Source organism: Alosa sapidissima, chromosome 1, assembly GCF_018492685.1.
Source record: "Alosa sapidissima isolate fAloSap1 chromosome 1, fAloSap1.pri, whole genome shotgun sequence".
Lineage (NCBI taxonomy): Eukaryota > Metazoa > Chordata > Actinopteri > Clupeiformes > Clupeidae > Alosa > Alosa sapidissima.
The window spans coordinates 17,183,976-17,207,995 of record NC_055957.1 but is presented as its reverse complement, the minus strand read 5'-3'; the positions used below and the strand labels follow the sequence as shown (position 1 = coordinate 17,207,995).

Here is a 24,020-nt window from a genome sequence, read left to right as displayed (position 1 = left end):
TGCACGTTAACAAAAAGCTCACTGTGGTGGTCCTCCTCTCTTCTACAGGTGAATGATCTAGTTAACCACACATCTGCTGCCTCAGACAACAAGTCAAATGACCAAAAAAAGACTGTGATTTCACACTCTCTGGGGAAGAGATGACTGTAGAAAAAACGGAAGAGAAAAGTGGTGAAGTCAAGCCCACCGTCTGTCCCAGCTGTGGCCAAAGTTTTTTCGTTGAAGTTGGTCTCTAGGCACACACCAGTCGAATCCACAATGAGAAGTACTTGCTCACCTGCTGCGACTGCCTCAATGCCTTTAAATCACCTGAAGCCAAACAGGAGCATGAAGACAGTCGCAGAGTTGCCCTCACCACTCCCTGGGCTTAGGAGCCTTGCCAGGAATTCTTCAGGAAGAGGAATTTGATGACGTTTGTTTCTGTTGGTATACGAGGTCAGAGGATTGTGTTATTCCTTTGTCTGTCACAATGATGAGGCAGCATGAACATGGCATCACAAGGTGTTCAAAGAGGATGCCCTACAGGAAGGGGCTGGGGGAGCTGTCTGTTGGAAAAGTTGTTGTGAATACTGTATATGTTCTAGTTTTGTTTTTACAATATTTTGTTTCTGTAAAAATAAATGTTTCAAATGTTTTCCAGTGTTGAGTGTAATGGCTTTGATTGTTAATCAGCTGAGCATGACATGCAGGATAATGGAATACTGTACAGAAAAATGGCTAATTTATGTTTATGCTATTTAGCAGACAATTTTATGTAGAGCGACATATACATTAAAATGAATAGTTTATGGGACAATTAGATACCTTAAAATCAGATACCTTAAAACAAACCAATGTCAATTACAGACTAGAATTTAACAGAATAACAATAATCATAACCTTATACATAGTGCGACGCTGTAAGGAAAAATATATTAGTTAGAAACCAGGTAAACGGATACCCATACAAACGTTTGGCAAATTTGGGATTTGCTCTACAGGTCCATCTGGCCCGGAGGCTACTTAAGTCCATTTCCAATGTTCCTAAAACTCAGGAACCTAATTTAAATCGCTACTGCGGCATAGGGCAGGCTTTATCTGATGTCAGTGCATTCAAATCAATCAATTGCTGCGCAGATGGAGATGAGGTTAAACAGATATGGACGTGACGTGTATTGATTTGCCATGACCAAAGACAACAATGGAGCGAAACACTCTGGTATGGAGGTCCAATATGGCAGAAAGTTAGCCTGGCGGGCCATCCTATATCATTGGTTCGATTCCAGACTATACATTTCATTCACCTCGCTTAATCCAAGGGGCGGGCAGAGAATTGTTTTTCCAACTGCCTAGGCATGCAATAGGCCAGCGCTACGACCATATCCGTATCCGGTCGGCAAAACGGCAAATACATCCTTCTTCGAAAGTAATGACTTAAGTGCATTGTGTTGCTCAACTTTCAAAGAAAAGCACAAGTCCAACTCCTCCAAAGTTGACGCCAACGCCGATTCAAACAACCGCTCTTCGTTTGCCATAGCCACCTTTCTTGTTGTTCACAGTCGCAGCACTGTCGTTATCCTGTTAAGCCCGCCTTAAGACTCTCTAACAAAATAGAGCGCTGTGATTAGATGAAGTCCACAGCGTCAGCCAATAGAAATCCCTATGGTTTGATACTAGACGTACAGGCTGAGCAAATTAATTTGCCGCCGCTAGGAATAATAATAAATATAACCTGCAAGCTGTGATTAACGGGGTCCGAGCAAAATGAACATGAGGTAGCATAGCTTTTTAGTTTACATATGCTTTGATTGTTTGGGCCCAATTGTTCAAAAGAAACGTGATCGGATTTCGGTTATCGGATTTCAGTTACCGGATTTCGGCTACCGGATTTCGGCTATCGGATTGGATCAAATCTTGAAAATGGGTTGTTCAAAGGGAAACAAGGATCCTGAAATTGGATTAGATCACAATCTACTCTTGGTTTTGATCTGGATAAAACCTTCACTTTTGAGTTGGATTGGAATAAATTTGACCCATAAAATTAGGATTACCCTGTGCTGTAACATTATAGTGTGCTAACCACCACAACCCAACAGTATTCTAACAGTACTCTATTATAGTGTGCTAATCTCCACAACCCAATAGTATTCTAACAATACTCTATTCTAGTGTGCTAACCTCCACAACCCAACAGTATTGTAACAGTACTCTATTCTAGTGCAATGTTCAAGCTGTACAAACACATAGTTAAGCATTATTCAGCCTAGGAAAGTGCTTTTGGTGTTTAATCTAATTAGAGGTCACTGAAGAGTCAAAGTAAAGAGTCAACAACCATTTCCATTGATCCAAAGGGCCAAAATGTAAAAATAGACACCAATTTTGCAACAAACCAGTCTGAAATAAGACAAAGAAATTCACTCTTTGAAAATAAAAGAATGTTCCTCAACAATGCAAGATTCTAAAATTCCATGTTAAGTTAGATGGGGTCAGATATTCTTTAGAATGTGAATTCTACAACATTCTAATTACAGTTTTGTCAGTATTTTCTGAAGAATAATGCATAAAACAACCCTCATTTTAACATATTTCCACCAACTGGATTTTCATGGTCTTTTACTATGGTGTTTAGATCACCAATTGAAATATAAAAATGTGAAAATAAATTCTGTTGCAATTAGTTTTGGGTCAGACCTTACTTTGCCTGGACTATTAGCTCCGTTGTGGTATTTTTACAAATTAGCTATACGTAATTACATTATGCACTGTTTGGTGGTTTAGGTCTTTTTCTAAACATTCCCCTATTGGGATTCTTCGGGGCTTTTTTTCCCTTACTCAGGACATATTGAGGATACAAAATCAGTTAAGTTTGCTTCTGGTGTTCAACCTTTTTTCATAAAAGGACTGGACTGCTAATCGAGATTCGTAGTAGGCTATACCCCAATGGAGTGCAACACGGGCACCAGTTCAACTTTCAGAAAAAAAAATGTTAGTGTACTTTTTGTTTAACTTGACTGACATCATACATACACCAACAGAGAAAAGATATTATTAGGTTAAATTAAATTAAATTAAACTTTACTGGCATTGTGCAGAGTAGCCTACAAGTAGGCTAGGCCTTTACAAATGTGGATTTACTATAGCCTACCCGACTCCACCCATCGAAACTCAGAAACCGTAACATATCTGGTAGCCTAAAACAGGCTCAAGATGTGAAATTAGCACAAATACATTAGGGAAACCAGGCACCAAACACCATACTCATAAATTGAAGGACAAAAAACACAGATACCTTACTCTCACATAAAATGTCTTTGTATTTGAATAAAATACAAATACAAATAGCCAAACATATTAAAGTTAATATGTGTAGCTGCCTGGCTGCTCTAGTTTTTGGCAGGGATGGGCAAAAATACATCAATGTATTTTAAAATAAAATATCAAATACCCTAATTTTAAATGTATCAAAATAAACTATAAAATGCATAGCCACACCATGTATCAAAATCAACTGTATTTTTCTATTTGGAAAGTACCGAAAATACTCTTTAAAAGGAGCATGATATCACTTTGCAAACCTTCCATATCTATCTAATCTATTCCTTCATCAGTACACTAACTCTGTTGATTAAGTGGACAGTGTTTGAGTTTTTCAGTTTTTCTCTGCCTGAGACATGCCATAATGCAAACAGTCAACAGATCAACTATGCTGACCTGCCTGTTACATCTCATAGCCTAAACAGATGCACTCAAAAAGTCACAACTGAACATAAATTGGACCCATCATCCTCTGCTTTGTGTGTGAAATGTGGCTCTCATGTGGACACTCTTATACATGCCTTCTAGGAATGTAAGAACATTAAAAAGTGTTGGCTGGAAATTCAAAAGTTGTTGACTGAAACCTGCAAAATTGAGTGCAAATTAACACACAATGTATTTTGCAGAGAACAGATAATCTGAAGTATCCAATAGTATGGCAGATTCTTTTCTCCGCCTTGGTTTATAAGAAAATCATTTTGAAACATTGGAAAGACACACAGGCCCCATCCATGCAGGCATGAAAGGGATTGATGAAATATTATTTAAATATAGAAAAAGCAATGTGTGAGGACAGAAATAAAATAGAACAATTTAATCGAGTATGGCAGGACATTTATGAATCTTTATAGTCAAATAATGGGCAGCCGTGGCCTACTGGTTAGCACTTCGGACCTGTAACCGGAGGGTTGCCGGTTCGAACCCCGACCAGTAGGCACAGCTGAAGTGCCCTTGAGCAAGGCACCTAACCCCTTACTGCTCCCCGAGCGCCGCTGTTGATGCAGGCAGCTCACTGTGCCGGGATTAGTGTGTGCTTCACCTCACTGTGTGTACACTGTGTGCTGTGTGTGTTTCACTAATTCACGGATTGGGATAAATGCAGAGACCAAATTTCCCTCACGGGATCAAAAGAGTATATATACTTATACTTACTTACTTAAATGTTGGGCAAGTTATAAAGACTGCACGGGAGAACCTCATGGAGAACAATGTGTGAGTGTAGGGGTGTTAGTACGACCAGGTGTGTGTGTGTGTGTGTGTGTGTGTGCTCTGGCATCCAGCAGGTGTATATGTATGTATATATGGGTATGGGTGCCCTATGTATATATGGGTGTATGAGTAACAAAAAACAAAGACCAACAAAGTGCATCGTCAATGCATGCCCAGATCGAACAATGTTGCAGAGCAACCACATAACTAGTTCCATGTGTTCCGATTGGATGATCTGATGAAACTGATCATTAAAATTCTCAAGAAACTTGAGGCTGGTATGCAGGAGTGTATTGTGTGTGTGAGCAAATCTGGGCAAATTAGTAATTAAATAAAATGTTCAACGTTTTGCTTTAGGCAATAAATGGGGCAACTTGTTGCAGGGCAACCACATGTGTTCGAATTGGATGACTTAAGTTCTCAGGAAACTTGAGGTTGGTATGAGAGAGACAGGGAGTGTATTGTGTGTGTGAGCAACCTCCATGTTACTTATCTGCCTGAATCTCAATATTCTGATCACAACAACTCTGGGCAAATTTCAAGTCGCACCAGTGCTGCATTCATTGTTTTGCACTTTTATAATCACATCACCAAGTGGGTTATTGGTTTTACCAAAAATATTTGGCAGTGTTTTTAAACTACAAACCTGATGATGCCATTTTTTTCCAACTAAATAAAATACAAATGACAACATACTATTTTGTATTTTAAATACATGGCTCTGTAGACCAGCAATCTACTTGTCGAGGAGGCTCATAATTTGAGAAACACTGCAGATCATACAGAGAGAAAGCTCTGGGAACAGAACACAGGCATGATTTTGTTGTCACACGCTACTATGGAAAATTAACTTTAGAAAGACCGACTCGGCCAAAAAAGAAAAAAGTATGCCAGATTGCCAGTCCAGCCCTGCGTTCAGGAATTATTGGCAAAAGTGGAACGTGCGCAACGTTTCATTTATCCCTCCTGATTGGGACGAATAAAACAGGCATGGGGGACAAAAGAAACATGCAGTTCAGCCTAAGCTATGTAAATTTCCCATAATTTCAATATTTAACAACAAATGCTTGACTGGTTGAATGGTCATACATGTCATCAGAATATCTCTACCTGTAGCCTAGATGCAACGAGTGTTTATGAGTAAGCTTGATGAACCATAAATGAAAAGTTGTCTTAACATTACATTAGGACATTATTATCATTAAACGCTTTTACAAAATATAGGCCTAGCCTACATTTAACACTTAATGACCTAGCAAATGTCAGCGACTTAAGATAGATATCTTTGCGTGTTAGCACAAGCAATAGCCTGTAGGCCAATAAAGGCAAGCGTGTTTGCCACTTACATTTCTGACATCTGGCATTCCAAACTGCTGCAAGTGCATCAAGAAAGATCCCGCCTTAGACCATGTTAATGGCCAATCGTAGACTAGGATTTGGGGGTGGCACCTGGGGTGGCCAATCGAATCTCAAGGGTGGCCAGTGCCACCCGGAGCCACCCCTCTGGCTCCGCCCCTGATTCCGGGTTTGAAGAATTATGCCGAATGGGGCCTGGCTGTTGCCCCGACTCGTTGTCGGACGCCTATCCCAACAGACGAACCATCGCATTTATAAATTGTGACTGTCTGCACTGTAAAATCTGATAGCTAAAACGGAAGCCCTTTTCAGAAATGCTCCCATGACTAAGAGCCACCACTGGAGCTTAGGTCTCAATTGAGACGAAGCTAAAGGTGAATATATTAGCCTACTGGATCAGCAGGTAGGACGGGACATGAGCGTGCCAGCTGCATGGCCAGACTCACTAAGCCTAAAGCACAACCATTAGGTTATGGGTCATTCCGTGCCAAATCAAGTCAAGTCAACTTTATTGTCAATCAAACCATGCAACAATACATTACACAGCAGACTGAAATTGCGTTTCTCCCATACTCCAATGTGCAGTATTAAAAAAAGATTTGACACACACTATAAGCATAAATTAAACATAAGACTAACCATAGGACACTAGCCAAGTGCAAATAGATATTTAAAAGGTAGACAAATCAACACAGCTTACAGTTACCAGACTATCGCAGTGTTCCAGAATATAGTCAGGTTGAGGTATTTTACTAGTGCAATACAAGGTGCAATATGGCAAAAGTGCAAAGTAGCAGCATGGAGATTAATATGTTTTGTAAACTTATGTTCTTGTGCAAGGGGATATTGACGTGCATAAAAAAATGTGCATTAGATTATCTAAATGATCAGTTTAACACAACAATTTGAATCTTAAAATGTAGCTTGAATATGTACACGTGTGTGTGTGTGTGCGTGTGTGTACTTTCCTGGTTTTGCTCTTTTTCACTTATTCACACTTGTACACTTACACTTTTTTACCCAATATTATTTAAACATATTTATTTACTTGACTATTTATACACAGGGTGGAAAAATTTAAAGATGTGGAAACTACATGTGGATTATAGTCCATAAATTATTGATTTGAACAATAAAGTATAAAATAAATAAATAAAATGTAGCTTGACTGGGGGGTATTCCATCAACCTCGCTAATGAAGGCGGCGCTTAACAGAAATAGCCTGGCTTGAACTAGCGTAGACTTTCACTTGGGGCTGAAGCCGTTCCATTAACTCAAGTCAGGGATGGATTACTGCACGGGCCTACCGGGCCCAGGCCCAGGGGCCCAAGGGGTCAGGGGGCCCTGAAGCCCAAGCCTTTGCATGGAATCACTGCCTCAATATCAATAAATCTGCTATGAATCTGATTGAATTAAAGTATTGGCCATCCCCAAAATGCACCAGAATACAGGAAATCAAATCATATAGAATACATAAAACAAATGAAAAAAATTCTGGGGGAGGACCCCCAACCCCCCCACACGCACACACTTATGCGATAATTAGTGGGGGGCCCTTAATACATCTGGGCCCAGGGGCCCGAAAGTTCATAACGTCTGTGACTCAAGTTAGCGGCATCTTGGCCTCGTTTATTCAAGCGAGGTATAATTCAGCTTCATCTCTGCTCCTGCACGAGGTAGAACAGTAGACCAAAACAGTAGATTGACGACAAGAGGATATATGTTGTAAAATTAAGACAATACTAGACGATTTCTGTTCGATTTGGCAAGCGCCATCTACAGGATTTTCATCGAAAGTCATCAAATTTAACATCGAGAGAAAAAAATAGATTGCCTACAGAAATTGGAGAATAATGAAAGCATACATTTAAAACAACAATGCTAATGGTTTGAAATCAATTGCGAGTTTGATTGGCTTCACTGTTGAACACATAGACTATACAGTCTATGCTTGAACAAAACGAGTGAATGAATAAATTGTATAAACTCAAAAACAACTTTGGCATAATTCAAAACTATCTATAGCCTAAAAGAGTTTACTCCAAATTATTGTCTAGGTGTAGGTGGTCATAAAATAAATTAGTATCAACATTATAGCCTATTGTCTCCCATAAGTCCCAGAGTGTTTGAAATATAATTATCTGAAATGCAGTGGCTTTCAATTTGTCATTTATGCCTAGTATTTAATCTATGTAGCACACAGTTGATTTGACATTCATGAACAATCGTCGACACATGAAGCAGTTTTAATTATTAGCTGCTTACAGGCCTACAGGCTACAGAATTCAGAAATCCTTTGGCTTGCATCAGATGGCCCAATGAAGCATATTACTGTCACTGAACAGCCTACTAAATGTGCATGACCCTTTATCAACAGTAGGTAGACATATGTATTTTATTAAAGAGTATAACTAAAAATGCCATTATCAAGGTGATAAGATATGTAGTTTGTATGTACTTTGTATGGGAAGCGAACCTGTGAACACGTAAGAATGTAATTGCTTTGGCATGCCGTCTCGCTGCACGTTATACCACCACCGAACGTAAATTACACAATGAGTAGCAAGATTTCTAGAACCACACCAGTGTTTCACCTAGAATTTTTTCCTGCACCGGTGCTGTTGATAGTAGGAACCCCCCCCCCCAAAACAGATTGAGTGTTAGGCTACAAATTATGACAACCATCAACACAAGCATTTACAAAGCATGATTATTGCAGTACTTGAACAGGATTATTCATGTTTTTCTTTCACCTTTTTCATTTACATTATTAGTAATTAGCCACTGTACAACTGTACACTGTAGGCCACTGTAATTATTTACGATACATGATACATTCAAAAATAATTGATGTCCTATTTTTTTTTTTAATTAAGGCATTAAGACAAAAGGCAAAAGATGTTTTTTTATTCCTCCCTTGCTTGCTTGCTTGATTCTCACAGTTTTAAGCTAACTTAGTAGCGTTGTTGTGCATGGTGCATAAGAATATGTGGTTGAAATGAATTATGTTTTTCATATGTCATTTGGTAAAATAAATGCTCAAAAACTCGAAGAAAATCTATCTTGGATTATAGGAGATAAGTGTCTTGTATCATCTACAGGAATTACAAACTATCTCCAGATGTAAATGGTTGCGTATCCTATTACTCAAATTCAATTAAACCCACCAATAGGCTAGCTAGACCTTAGTTTCACAGCCTAGGTATTTTAGGGCTTGAAAGTATTGCCTGTATCACACACAAACAAAAACGAAACAATACGTGGAATTTATCTGGGAATAGGCTACTGAAGGTAGGGGCGAGCTACCTCGCTGGCGTGTTTAATTTGGTTCCTTGGTTAACATAATGTAGGCTACGTTTTTTTGCACAAAATTGCGTCTGCTAATAAACTTAAACATAAACACAAACAAGCATGATCTCCTGTGGAATCCCTGATTGCGCCTTCAACGTTAGCCTACTATTTGTTGACATCAAACCTGAACGAACGGCAGCTGTTCCTGAAGTTCACTTGCGTGTTTTTTTTCTTTTTTTTTTTTCTTAATTTTTTTAATTAGGTAACTTTTTTTGCAGTGGAGCTACAACTATTTTTGAAGTTGTAGGCTACAGGTGACGAAAGCACAGGTTGACGGAACCATCTTTTTGGACTTTTTTCGACTGTTTTTTTTTTTGCAACACAGCTTAATTTAGCTTGAAAGTTAACCTGCTACGGAGCAGGTTAGTTCTGTGGCATAAATTCCCATAGTTACCAAGCTGGGATTCACGTTAACCTCATTAATGGAACGGAATTCTCACTAAAATTAGCAAGACTTATCGAAATAAGCGAGGTTGATGGAATACCCCCCTGCACTCAGTCTTTGATTATTTGTTTGAAGGGTATCATTTTATTCCTGTCTTGTGTATGTGTCTGTACGAGAAAAGATTTTAATAGTATTGGTACAGACCGTCACCCCTCTAGCATGGTTTAGCCCAATTCACTGATTGGGGTAATTGCCTGGCCTATTTAAAGGCTGGCTCATTGTGATAGATAGATACTTTATTGATCCCCAAGGGGAAATTCAAGAATGTATTCCACACAGGTGAGAGCGTCTAAAGGGAGGAGAAGTCTTGTGAGAGAAGTCTAGGAGAGTGCATGTTGGATGCAACAACTTGTTGTGAGGTTGTGCGCAGAGAAACTTTTGCCATGCAAACCGATTGGTTCCTTTTCTTTTGTTGTCAAGTCTTTTTGTTTGCTATTTGTTTGCACTGTAAATAAATCTGCACACTCCACCAAAATCCACATTTGCTTGCTGTGTCTACCCCATCATCACTTCACCTCAGTGAGTCCTAGCCATTCATCTTGCGTGTGAGTATGGACTGCAAGGGCCGTATTTTCACAGTTTGTGTGCGTGCCTGCCTGCCTGCCTGCCTGTGTGTGTGTGTGTGTGTGTGTGTGCATGTTTATGTGTAAGCCTACAGTAGACATGCAGGCAATGTCAGTGGTTTTCAAAGTGGGGGCCGCGAGGGGGTGCCAGGGGGGCCTCAGCAAGTTGGAAAGAAAAATAAAAGCAACAAATAAATATACCCATTACTATGAGGGTTGTTATACAATGCCATTATAATAATTTGTCGCATATCTGAACATTATTTTCCATGATAATGAATAATAGTAGAGTGATAGCTCTCATATAGCAGAAAGCCCCAAATGTAATTTTACACACTGTATGCTCCATCACAAAGTGCTTGTGGCTAAAATAATTATTAGGATTAGCTTAATGTATATTTAAATTTGCCTTAGTATTGTCGATGGGTAACACATCAAGGGGTCCTTGGCCAGAACCTAGTGGTATTTGGGGGGCCTTGTCAAGGAAAAGTTTGGGAACCCCTGGGCTATGTGAATGTGCATGTGTGTGTGTATATTTATGTGTGTGTACTTGTATAAGTGTGTGCGTGTACCTGTGTCTGTGCTTGTGTGTATTTATGTGTGTTTGTTTGTGTGTGTGGGTGTGTATGTGTGTGTTTGTGTGTACATGCGTGCATGTGGGTGTGTTTCTGCGTGTGTGCGTTTGTGTGTGTGGATGTGTGCATGCATGTGGATGGGTTGTGCATGCATGTTTGTGTGCATGTGTGCGTGCGGATGTGTTTATAAGTATAAGTATATATACTCTTTTGATCCCGTGAGGGAGATTTGGTCTCTGCATTTATCCCAATCCGTGAATTAGTGAAACACACACAGCACACAGTGTACACACAGTGAGGTGAAGCACACACTAATCCCGGCGCAGAGAGCTGCCTGCATCAACAGCGGCGCTCAGGGAGCAGTGAGGGGTTAGGTGCCTTGCTCAAGGGCACTTCAGCCGTGGCCTACTGGTCGAGGTTCGAACCGGCAACCCTCCGGTTACAGGTGCTCCGAAGTGCTAACCAGTAGGCCACGGCTGCCCGATGTTTGTGCATGTGTACGTGTTGCATGCCTGTGTGTGGATGTGGATGCGTTTAGCCTCCACTACATCATAATAACCTGTTCTGTTAAAAAAAAAAAGACTTTCCCCGCTCTCCTGGCGTCGCCAGGCGGATATCCGACGTTGGTAGGGCTCTGGTCCAAGTGAGTTTGAAATAGGACGTCTTGTGAGAAACGAGAACGAGGAGAAACACAACCTGATTTACGGCAATTCGACATAATCACACACGCCCCCTCCAACTGATCATTCTCTGTCCATATTTGCAGCTGAAATGACCGCTATTATTATTACATTACAGTGGATAGAAGAAGCTAGGCCCCCTAAAGCAGTTATTTGTTCTGATTCAATGTCATCTCTCACATCTATACAAAATGGAGAATCATCATGCCGACAGGATTTATTGAATGAAATGAATAATATCATATTTGCAATCAGTCAACAGGGAATATCAATCCAGTTTTTATGGGTACCTGCTCATAAAGGAGTTGGTGGTAATGAGGAAGCAGACAAGCTGGCAAAAGAGGCAACCAAGGAAGTACAGTTAAACATTCCACTTAGCAGATCAGAAGTTAAGGTAATCATCAAACACAAAGTTAACTTAATATGGCTGAATGGGATAAGGAGAAGAAAGGTAGACATTTATATAGGCCTAATATACAAACGAATATCTTAAATAACAAACCATTTACACAGGCAAGAGGAGGTTTGGTTTACAAGAATGAGAATAGGCCATACTGGTTTAAATAATAGCTTACATGTTGTAGGCTAAATAAACATCCATCTGGAAAATGTGAGCTTTGTGGAGTGAGAGAGGATATAGATCATGTTCTTTTAAAATGCTTAAGATTCTCCAGACAAAGAGAAAAGAGGGAAGTGAACGCAGTCAAGCCTTCTCTTTAGACACCTTATTAAGTGAGCCTAGATCAGGAAACATCACTAGTGCTGTGAACATTTATCAAAGAAACACAATTATCAAATAGGATTTAGTTGGTTGTTTTGTATTGTTTTCCTTTTTTTTAGTTTTTTTTTGTTTATTTTCTTTGAAATGACAATTGATTGCATCTCAGTCCAGTAGATGGCAGTAATACACTTTGCCTGTAAACTGCCATAAAACCTGACAGAAGAAGAAGAAGACTGATCATTCTTTCGATGTTTCATCATGGCAGATCCAGCGAGAAGACCAAAGAGACGATTCTCGGCGGAGGAGGTGAGGGAGAGGAAGAAAGCGTCTGACCGAGCGAGGAACCGCACAAGAATAAATATCGGTCGTGCGTACAAGGAATGGCGAGAGCTAAGGGAAAGTAAAGCATGCAAAACAGATGCTGACCTAGCGTTTCTGCTAATGAAATTGTAAGTACATATTCATTTTCTGCTTATTCTTTATTCTTGTTATTGTTTGTAAATGTGTTCAATCCATCACCGTTAGCAAGCAAGTCAACGCATCTGTTTTGAGTACGGTAGATCGCTATAATTGCTTTGGGTTGCTGCTATGGTCATTACGGGTGAAATTTGAACCCATTTCCTGTTGGTCGACATCAGTTCTCGCTCATCCTCGCTACTGGGCGAGAGAGAAACGTGTGACTGACTGAAACCTATTTTTTACCGTCTATCACTGAAACACACTCACACGCTTGTCTGGTAGCCGTGCTAAGCAAAATAGCAAATTGTTAGTTAGTATTGTTATTGTGAGTGCTGCAAGCTCGAGTGCAGCTTTTCGTGTTTTTTTTTTTTTTGGGGGGGGGGGGGGGGGGAGAGATGGAGGATCATACATATTCTCGACCACATGAGAAGGTGTCGAGTGAGAGGCCAAATGAGCGAAAAATAGTATTGAGAAGAGAACGAGATAAGAAGTGCAAGAAGACCAGGGTGAACATTGGAGTGGCTTTTCCCAGATGGAAAGCGCTCATGAGGAACAAGGATTTCGAAAGGGACGTCGAAGTTGCCTGCTTTCTTCTCGACAAGTAATTCAGCCTATTTGTCTAAATTCAAAGTTTTATAGTCGATTGGCTAACTATGGCGTCAATGGCGAAAGATAAATTATTTTCTGGTCCCTACCGACTGTGCCTTGAATTAGCCATATGGTGTTTGTCAATGTTTTGTAGACCATTCGTATTTGGATGGCTGTTAGATTGTAGATAATACTAGAAATGCAATTCCGAGGAATTACACGAGGGGATGCAATCTGCTGGTTAGGGTGTTGGTGGGGCTGTTGACCTTGTGATACCTGCAAAGGTGCTTTTGGAGTAACCAAATTTGAATCTTGTGTGACATGGCATTCTTGAGATATAACACTCAAGGTGTTTTTGACCTTGACATTTGACTTTCAACCTCCAACATCAACTCACTTCATCTTTGAGTCCATAAAAACACTCGTATCAAATTTGAAGCATGTACGTCAAGCCGTTCTGGAGATATAATGCTGAATGCATGAGATATGGCTGGGACTTTTATTTTGACACACAGGAAACACTTTAACAAGATGTGTAGTTCAGGTAGAGCTAGATTGTATGCTTAGAGGCTGAGACAGTTGAATTCCTCACAGGTGACACCTGTGCCAGTGTTCTGATTAGCCTGGGAACTGCTCTGAGAACTACTTTACGAGCGCAGCTGGCTCTATTATGACATCACAGACCCCATTCAAGTCTATGGGGGAAAAATTCACTTTTAATTACAAATATCTCAAGGTATAAACTTCTCAAAAATGAAAAACGGATAGGACGGTAAAGCCTTGGAAGATCTACGGAACGGTGTTTGAACCAAATTTGTACGTTAAGCGGTTTGGGCTGAATAGCGCGCACAAAAAGGTAAAAAGAAAAATAATAAGAAGTTTTCGGATTTCAATAGAGGGGATGCATCCCCTCTAACAATTAGTATAGTACAATTGTACCAGTTCTCTAACTACTTCCTACTTAACACAAGACACAAGTCTGTGATGTTGAGGGGACCCTTTTGTATAACATGCGGGACTACTCCCCTCGCTTCCAGCCATTGACCTGGCAAACGTCCGGTCACAAGCAAACAAGATAGATGAGCTGCTGCTTCTAAACCAAACCAACTCGGGACTTTTACAGATCTGCCTCCCTGTGTTTTACCGAACAGCACAGCAGAGGTTATACTTCCTGAGACGGCTAAAGAAGTTTAATCTGCCTAAGGAGCTGCTGACCACTTTCTACTCGGCCATCATTCAGTCAGTCATCTGCACCTCCATCACTGTCTAGTTTGGGTCAGCCACGAAACGGGACAGGGCCACACTGCAACGGACAATTAGGGCTGCAGAGAGGATCATTGGAGCTGACCTTCCCTCCATCCCGGACCTGTACCGGTCCAGGGTCAGGAAAAGGGCAGCAAAAATCTCTACAGACCCCTCACATCCTGGTCACAAACTGTTCAACCTCCTTCCCTCTGGTAGACGATACAGGGTACTGTTTGCCAAAACCAGCCGACACAAAGACCGCTCCTTCCACCAAGCAGTCGCTCTGTGGAACACTAAGAAACAACAAGAAACAGGAGTGGGGCCTTACACAAAGTCCATCAACACTTTTTTGCTACCTCATGTGTACTTAAATCTTAGTTACAATAATTGTTATTAATACATTATCATTGCACTGAACTGCCTTGCACTATATTTATATTTAATCAGTCTATACTGATATTGCCGTATTCCACCCTCTTTTCAATGTATATTGCATCTTGCTTGTGTCTTCTGAGGTGTCCACGGCTTGGCAACCTTGACAGGGACAACAAGGAAGTGGTCATTCCTCAGCCACACTCCCATGGACAATTGCATTACCCTATACCACCTTAGTGTCTATTTGTTTGCAAATGTACACTGTATTTATTCTTATCCATAGCCATATTCTACTGCCCTTCATTCTATTCTTAGTGTTCTGTTTTTATTTTTTTCTATGTTCTTTATTTTTTATTCTTATATGTTAAGTGAGTTGTACTTTGAGAGCAAAGATTAACCAGAGTCAAATTCCTTGTTTGTTTACACCAACCTAGTCAATAAAGCTGATTCTGGTATTAACTTTGATTCAATATCATGTGGATTTTACTTGCTCTGCATGGTTTTCTGGGTTGACCGAAACAAATTCCAAGTACTACAAAACAATGTTATTTGGTACTTGTTTAAAGCCCCCCCTATACTCATATTGATGGGGACGAGTTGACTTTATACTACTGTACAGGTCTACTACCCGTCCATCCAAGAGTAGAACAACTTAAGCTGAACCATATGTTTAACATTGTTAATGCTCATGCCCCAAAATACTTATGCTCCAATGTAACCATGGTCCACACGCAGCATAGTCATAACACGAGTCGGAGTCCAAGATCCTTGATTACTCCGCTTTATCACTCTGCTTGAATGTAACAGTTTTGAACAAATCTGTACAGCGTGGTTATGATGCTAACAACATTGCTAATGTTTTATTAAAACATGCATGCAGGTTCTTATATTTGTGGCGGCCCACCACAATATCAACATTGACTGGTCCACCACACAATGATTTTCTGTTGTACTATTTAAATTGGATGAAATCCTTTCATTGTATAACTATGTGCACCTTTGTGCAGTCTCTCAAAGAACCTGCATGCATGTTTTAATAAAACATTAGCAATGTTGGCATCATAACCACGCTGTACAGATTTGTTCAAAACTGTTACATTCAAGCAGAGGGATAAAACCAAATGAGGTGAGCCGCCTAGTTGCCGTCCTCTATTAGCTTTGTTGCAATTCGCCCGTTTTACAGCGGCAGGCAGTCGTGGCCTACTGGCTAGGGCTTCGGGCTTGTAACCGGAGGGTTTTTATTATCTATATCTCACCTTGAAAATGTAAATGTAAGTCAGGTTTCTTGGCCAAGTATACTTGCGTATACAAGGAATTTGGTCTCTGCATTTATCCCATTTGTGAATTAGTGAACACACAGTGAGGTGAAGCACACACTAACCCGGAGCAGTGAGCTGCCTTGCTACAGCGGCGCTCGGGGAGCAGTGAGGGGTCAGGTGCCTTGCTCAAGGGCACTTTAGCCGTTCCTACTGGTGGGGGATTGAACCGGCAACCCTCCGGTTACAAGCCCGAAGCCCTAGCCAGTAGGCCACGACTGCCTGCCGCTGTAAAACGGGCGAATTGCAACAAAGCTAATAGATGACGGCAACTAGGCGGCTCACCTTATTTAGTTTTATCCCTCTGCTTGACTGTAACAGTTTTGAATAAATCTGTACAGCGTGGTTATGATGCTAACAACATTGCTAATGTTTTATTAAAACATGCATGCCAGTTCTTTGAGAGACTGCACAAAGGTGCACATAGCTATACAATGAAAGGATTTCATCCCATTTAAATAGTACAACAGAAAATCATTGTGTGGTGGACCGGTCAATGTTGATATTGTGGTGGGCCGCCACAAATAAGTCAATGTATGGGAAACACTGCTTTTAATGCATCTTCCTGTAGTTAAAACTTTTGCAGCCCTTCAATTTGTGAGGCAAAGTGACTGGGGGGGGGGGGTATCTGACATACATTTCCATCCATTTTATCAAGCCATTAGTCTGACTGCTCTGTTTCCTTTCCTCTTGCAGCCATGTTGGTGCAGGCGAGGTCGTCGTGCAGTTGGAATGCCTGCTGCAGCTGTTCCAGAGGTGCTTTGAATGCTGCAGCACGTGCAGCATCCGTAAGAGACGTGAGGGAAGGTTCCTCAACGTGACGCAGAAGTGCCAGCAGTGTCAAGCCAGTAGAAAGTGGAGAAGCCATCCACCTGAACAGATCAACCCAACAAGCAACCAGGAGGTAGGGTCCAGGTGCTTTATTACCCAGATTATAACCAGGAGGTAGGGGCCAGGTGCTTTATTACCAGGAGGTAGGGTCCAGGTGTCTTTATTACCAGGAGGTAGGGTCCAGGCGCTTTATAACCAAGATTATAACCAGGAGGTAGGGGCCAAGTGCTTTATAACTTGTTTCTACCTTGTTAAGAAATTACCTCAGTGTTTTATATTTTCAGTCAAATTATGCCTGAGAAATCAGCAGGAGCAGAATTAGAAATAGTCCCAGACAAACATGTTCTGTGTAAGTTAGGGGAAATTAAGGTTTATTAAGAGACTTGTTGAAATCCATATGAATTTAAACAACTGTGTTGGTGTTTAACAAAGGTTGCTGAGGAGACAGTGCTGTTGTCTTTTGGGGACTCGGACACCGGAACTGACGAAGAAGTGGTAGATCGCAGCCCATTAAACCCATTTGGGGAAACAGAATCTGTGGGAGAGGATGAAGTCCAAGTTCAGGACGCATTGAGCCAATTGCGGAAGGACAATGAAGAAGACGAGGAAATCCGAGGTCTCCATCATGTAAACAGTTCAAAGGACTCGAGCCACATAAAGACAGAAAAGGTACCCACATCCTCTCATCTGTAGGGAAGATATTATTGAGTCTTGTACCAATTTTGTTTTAATGCATTTATTTATTTTTGGTCTTCAATGTGTAAACTGCGCGGTTCAATTTCAGTCTACCAAGACTAAACCAGTGTTTCCCCTAGAAATTTTTCCAGCAGCGGTGCTATTACTTGGGGGGGGGGGGGGGGGGGGTTGTTGCGCATTTTTTTTTAATTTATTTTTTTTATATCATACCTTCGTGTTTCTTTTGTGGACATTTTCAGCTTTCTTTTACATTATTGGTTAAAAATGATAGAAGAAAAATGAAATGGCACAACCCAGAAAAAGATTATTTACAATTTATTTAAATTTGTCTTAATGGCAAAGGCCACACCCAATCTGCGAGCACTTAATTTTTCTGGGCTTTTCAAAGAACATCTCTAAGGCTCTTTGGTAATTGAATTGAATTGTTGGGGGGCCATTAATGCTGACACGCATGCACGTAGCCAGATGCTCTCCTTGTAGTCTATTTCTCAGTCCCAAAACAACAAACCCACGTATAAAAAAGTAAATACTCACTTTTCTTCTACATCACTCCCACAGTTACCATACAACTCACTCACAATTAACTCGAAAAGGACCTAGGCTACTTGATTGAAGTGCGACCGTTCGTCTCACCGTCAAGAGAACGCTGAAGTTATGAGAACACGTCTTTCTGATAAGAGAATGTAGGCTCCTATGTCTAATGCCGCAAACGTAGAAAAGGTCTGTTTGTGATAGCCTATTATAGCTAAGTGGACAGAATTTAGGCTATACGTATATGCCAACATATGCTCATATTTCCTTTCACTATCAGAAAGTTTAAACAGGCCTAGACTGTGTTCGCCTAGCTTTCCCATGCAAACATTACATGTAGCCCTACGCTAACGTTACAAGTCTAGGCTACAATTAACGTTAAGACCATACACCTTGTAGCACATTGGTGTACTCTATTGCATTACTTACGTTTTAATAATTTGTCGTTGAATGTTGATGGAGGCTCATCTTTGGGAAATCAGCTCTCTGGATAAAATTGTCAGCCGGAGCAAGAGTTCTCAGAGTTGACGACACCGGACGTAAATCCAATCAGCAGAAAGAACCGCATCACAACAGTAGGCTAAATCGCAACAAACTTTTTCCCCCCCATGTTAAATTCATTTCGGTAATCATGAATTGGTTTCTTTTATTTGATGTAGGCTAGGAGAGGAGGATGCATGTTTCACATTAGTGTCAATGTGTCAAAGCAGGCTTTGGATCAGAGGAATTGCTCAAGCTTAACATATGGCATAGGCTACAAGCGAATTCACGGCATACAAACAGCTTCGTGATGAAATATAACTAATATCATTTTTTATTGTCACCAGGCCTATAAGTAGGCTATTTATTGTGTAACCTACAAGTGAACGATGACATCATAGGCTACACTGTGGCGGAGCAAGACCCCATCAGTCGGATAGCTAAACAATGTAACCGTGTTCAGAACGTAGGCTAGCCATATGGGCTGCAGACTTGTCTTTGGGCTTGTAATCACCTGACACATCATGCCGCATATATGTCCTGAATAATGAGAGGCTAAGTGCGGATTTGATGCACTTAACTTACTCAAGACTTTCAGAAAACAATTTCGAGATGACGTTGGCCGTTGTGCTTTTACAGTGTGTTAAGTGAATCTCGTGATATTATGTTGCAGCGGCGCTGAAAATCCAGCGGCGGCGCTGCGCCGCTGTTAAATACACTGTAGGGGAAACACTGCTAAACAACTGGTTACTAAGGAAGAGCAATCTAGTGCAGATCAATTGTGGTCACAGCATGGGAGCCATCCATTAGTTTGTAAGGAGGTTCCGGAAGCGGCTCACTGAGGGAATGCTATGCTCTTTGGGATGTACAGTGCTGCGCACTCCGTTCTAGTCATGCGCTGACAGACGGAGGCTCCCATGCTGTGATCACAACTGATCTGCACTCGATTGCTCTTCCATAGTGACCAGCTGTTTTTGTCACGGTGACTGATCCTGTGGTTGCCATATACTTTCAACTAGACACACCAAATTTGTAGATGTGTGTATTTCCCCAAGATGAACAACACTCGTATGTCTATCAGCCATGCCCAACAGGAAGTGAGGCAATTGGGATTTTGTGCATTATGTAAATTATCCATTTTTATGCACTTTTCTCAAAAACGATTGATCCAATTCATGTTAAAGATGGTGATGTCAATATGTTGCTGAAACTAAATTGCAAAGCTTTTTTTCATATGTTATATAATATGTTGAAATGGAGAAACAATGAATTTTAAAGGGGTGATAGAATGCAAAGCAGAATTTACCTTGACATAGTTGAATTACAATTCAGTATGTAAAACAAATATACAGGGAACATCAAAATCCCATCGTCACCTCCTTGATATGGATATCTCACCTTGAAAATGTAAATGTAAATCAGGTTTCTCGGCCAAGTATACTTGCGTATACAAGGAATTTGGTCTCTGCATTTATCCCATTTGTGAATTGGTGAACACACAGTGAGGTGAAGCACACACTAACCCGAAGCAGGGAGCTGCCTTGCTACAGCGGTGCTCGGGGAGCAGTGAGGGGTCAGGTGCCTTGCTCAAGGGCACTTTAGCCGTTCCTACTGGTGGGGGATTGAACCGGCAACCCTCCGGTTACAAGCCCGAAGCCCTAGCCAGTAGGCCACGACTGCCTGCCGCTGTAAAACGGGCGAATTGCAACAAAGCTAATAGATGACGGCAACTAGGCGGCTCACCTTTTTTGGCTCTGGTCTGTGCCCCTGTAATGTACACCAGCACATTTCCATCTTAACGCAGCAGCACCTTCCCTGGAAATTCGATGACGCCGGACTTCAGTAGGCTAGATGATCCAGGTCGGCCATACATGCAGATAAACATCATTTGTTTGGCTTTTTAATGCTTGGATTTTGTTAAAGTTAGCGAGTAGTAGACACTGTACATTCTAAAATAGCCTTTATTGTAATCCCAAAACAAGTCTGAAATGTGTAAGATATTTGACGTTGGCAAGTTAGCAAGATAACAAGCTAACTACACTGCACTGTTTTGAAAGGACACGTCTCGTGAATCCAAACATCTTTATGAACCTAAGACTAGCAATGCATTCCGAATTAAACTGTTTTAGCAATGAAGTTTTCTGTGTGTTTTACACCCTGTGCAGTGGGTAGGGAGTAGAGTGTAAGGCATTCTTCAGTGTTTCCCATACATTGACTTATTTGTGGCGGCCCACCACAATATTAACACTGACCACCACACAATGATTTTTCCAGGTTGTACTAAATTGCACTTAAATGTGGTTAGCATTATAACCACACTGCGCTAATTTGTTAAAAACTGTTGCATTCAAGTTAATTCTGCAAATCTTCAAATATAATTAAATTCTGTGGAAAACACTTCTTTCTTTCTTTCTTTCTTTCTTTCTTTCTTTCTTTCTTTCTTTCTTAAATGTTTTTAGCAAGACAAAGTAATGCAGCTGTCTATATGTCTTGTCCAGGAGGAAACACTGGCCTTCTCGCATGGGCAGTTAGAATTCTCAACATTTATCCAGAAGGAGGAATATGACGCCAGGAGCCCGGCTGCTGAGGCTGAACTGGCCCCTAACAACACTTCAGTGGAGGCACGTCCGATGTCTCAGTGCTGGCAGTATTGATAGCTTGACTTTTTAAATGAAAAGGGAAAAATGGCACAATTTGTGATTAAACGGATAAGCAAGAACATATGTGGAAAAGGAAAATCCATATTATCCAGATGGACTTTATCTAAAACTGATATAACTAATTCACTCAGGTTTTTGGTAATGCTGTTTTCCTAAGGCTCACTCTAAAGGTGGTCTTGTTTTCTACAGGTGAATGATTCAGTTATCCACACACCTGAGGCCACGGTCAACAGGTTAAATGGCCGAGAGGAAGATGGGGAGGAAACGGTTGTGAAAATGGAGATGGAAAGCGATGAAGCGAATGTGCAAACTGAAGGAGAAGACGGCGATGGAGAAGAAGAAGAGGACGAACAAGGAGAAGACGAGTTAGAGATGCAGGACAGTGATGACGAAGAGTATGGTGGTGGTGGTGATCATGAGGAGGAGGATGATGATGATGATTGGCATCCGGTCTCTGAGGGATGGAAGCAACTCTCGGCACCTGAAAGTGACTCCAGGTCCCATCCCAATCCGGACTCTGAGACAGAGGTCCTCCTACCACTGGCATGGTGTTCTGTGTGCAGCTCTGGGTTTAAGCATGACTGCTTCAGACAGCGCCACAGCCGACTCTACGGATGCCTCAGGTGTGGCACCAAAAGGCAGATGGAAAAAGATGGAGAAGTAGCAGAGGTAACCACCACCAACAACAACCAAGAAACCTGCACGAACCAGGAACCCAGCATCTGTAACACCCAGACTGTCTCTGATGTTGGCAGACACAAGAACACCTGCGGTTCAAAACAATGTATTGCGAGTGATGGCAATCAAGATGGTGTCAGTGCAAATAAGGAAGAGCTAACCACTAGTAATGGCAGCCAAGAAGCCTCCAGCATTACAGACTGTGGGAATGGCACTGTGGGGACTTTGTACATTGACATCCATGGACAAACTTGTGGAAGCCACACTGAGATCACCCAAAATGGCCACCAGGGAGAAGCCTCTAGTAGAAACCCTGATAAAGAGCACTCTTGGTCACTACACATTGACAACCTGGCTGTTCTTTTCAAGAGTCTCAACGACTTCAAAATCCATGCTATGCAGTGGCACGGCATAACCCAGTTTCGCGAACTCTGCACGGACTGTGGTAAGTTCATCAACATGGTCAACATGGTTGATGGTGGACCCAGTCACGTCTGCGAACACAAAGCTAAGCCTATCGTCTGTCCCAGCTGTGGCAAAAGGTTTGCCACTGAGGTTGGACTCCGAACACACAGCGATCGAATCCACAATGAGAAGTACAGCCTCACCTGTCGCTATTGCCTCGAGGCTTTTAAGTCACCTGAAGACAAAGAGGAGCATGAGGAGAGCCATGAAGCTGAGGTGCTGAAGTACCACTGCCCTGACTGCTCCCTGCGCTTTTCAGACCGCCCCAGTTGGTGTGCCCACAGGAAGAGCCATTGGCCCAATGGGAAGCACATCTGTGAGGTCTGTAGTAAGGGCTTCCGCTCTGCTGGTGTGCTCATCAGACACATGGCCATTCACACAGGGCAAAAGCCCTACAGCTGTAAGCTGTGCGACCGCTCCTTCAACCAACCAGGCCATCTCAAGTCCCACATGCGTCTCCACACAGGCGAGAGACCCTTCAAGTGCCAGGACTGTGGGCAGTGCTTCAACCACAACGTCAGCCTCAAGAACCACATCCAGCGCCACCACGGACCCGGAGCTGATAAAAGGAACAGCGGAAAAGGAAGAAAAGAGAGAATGAGAAGGAAAAAAAAAAACAGTTGAGATTTTGATTTTCAATACTAATGAGGTATTTAGGACCATACAAAAGTTTTAGGAAAGGCTGGCATATTTGTTCTGAGTAATACACCTGTTCAAGACGTTCCAGGGAGAAATGAAAGGGTGGCGCTTTCTGGAGTTTTGCCAAGAGATCTACTGTGTAGCTGAACTTCTGTAAAAGTTGGCAATCCACGTTCTGTTTGTATGCAATGCCAGAAGACTGTGCAGTTCCCTTGTCCATCATAGGATGATTTAGACTGAGAATTGCAGCACAGTGTTCAGAAAGTATGGCTACGTCAAAGGCCACTGAAATGAAAATACTAGTTTTGTATTACAATATTTTTTTGTAAAAAATACATACATATACATGTATAAATGTATGAATACATTTTCTAATGTCAACTGTTAAGCTCTCTGTTTGACTGCTCCAATTGGCTGTCCTCATTGTCTGTTCCTGAAAGATACGGTAACTTACAATTTGTATATAAATGACATTTGCTATGAATTCTTTATCTGGGCTGGCAGAGTTTCTTTTTTTAAATGAAATGGTTTACAAATTAAGTTGCATTTGGACAATTTATTGTTTCCCTTTTGCAATATTGTGATGTTAATAGCCCTATTGTGCATGTCTATGTGTAATGTGACAAGAAAAAGGGTTACTTCACGGAGTTTAAACAGAAGGAAGAAGTGCCCTAATACCAGACTTAGATTAGGGCGTACAGGATTGAACTGTACTTTACAAATAGTAGGAAAGGGTAATAGCTTTATGCATAGAATTGCAAGACAAAGAAGATGTAGAACATGTACCTTTTGCATATGAGAAATATAATGATAAAATTATCTGGTAGGAAATGGAAGGAGATAACTCAATACATGATATACTC

The 24,020-nt window shown here is 41.3% G+C and overlaps 2 protein-coding genes across 5 annotated transcripts in view; both read left to right on the top strand.

The window, feature by feature from the left end:
* LOC121724274 overlaps nt 1-634 on the top strand; it is a 31,094-nt gene extending 30,460 nt beyond the window's left edge. For all 4 annotated transcript variants that reach the window (XM_042110739.1, XM_042110732.1, XM_042110722.1 and 1 more), the window contains one exon: nt 49-634. The gene's annotated coding sequence lies outside the window, so the exon portion shown is untranslated. The remainder of the gene's footprint in view (nt 1-48) is intronic.
* Nucleotides 635-10,179: 9,545 nt separating this feature from the next.
* On the top strand, nt 10,180-23,648 carry LOC121724318 (zinc finger protein 585A-like). Its single transcript, XM_042110785.1, has 6 exons — nt 10,180-10,200; nt 12,460-12,643; nt 16,874-17,081; nt 17,441-17,677; nt 21,214-21,336; nt 21,565-23,648. Exons 2-6 carry the CDS (start codon nt 12,636-12,638, stop codon nt 23,140-23,142), a joined length of 2,154 nt encoding a protein of 717 aa, XP_041966719.1. The 5' UTR covers nt 10,180-10,200; nt 12,460-12,635; the 3' UTR covers nt 23,143-23,648.
* The last annotated feature ends 372 nt before the right edge of the window (nt 23,649-24,020 follow it).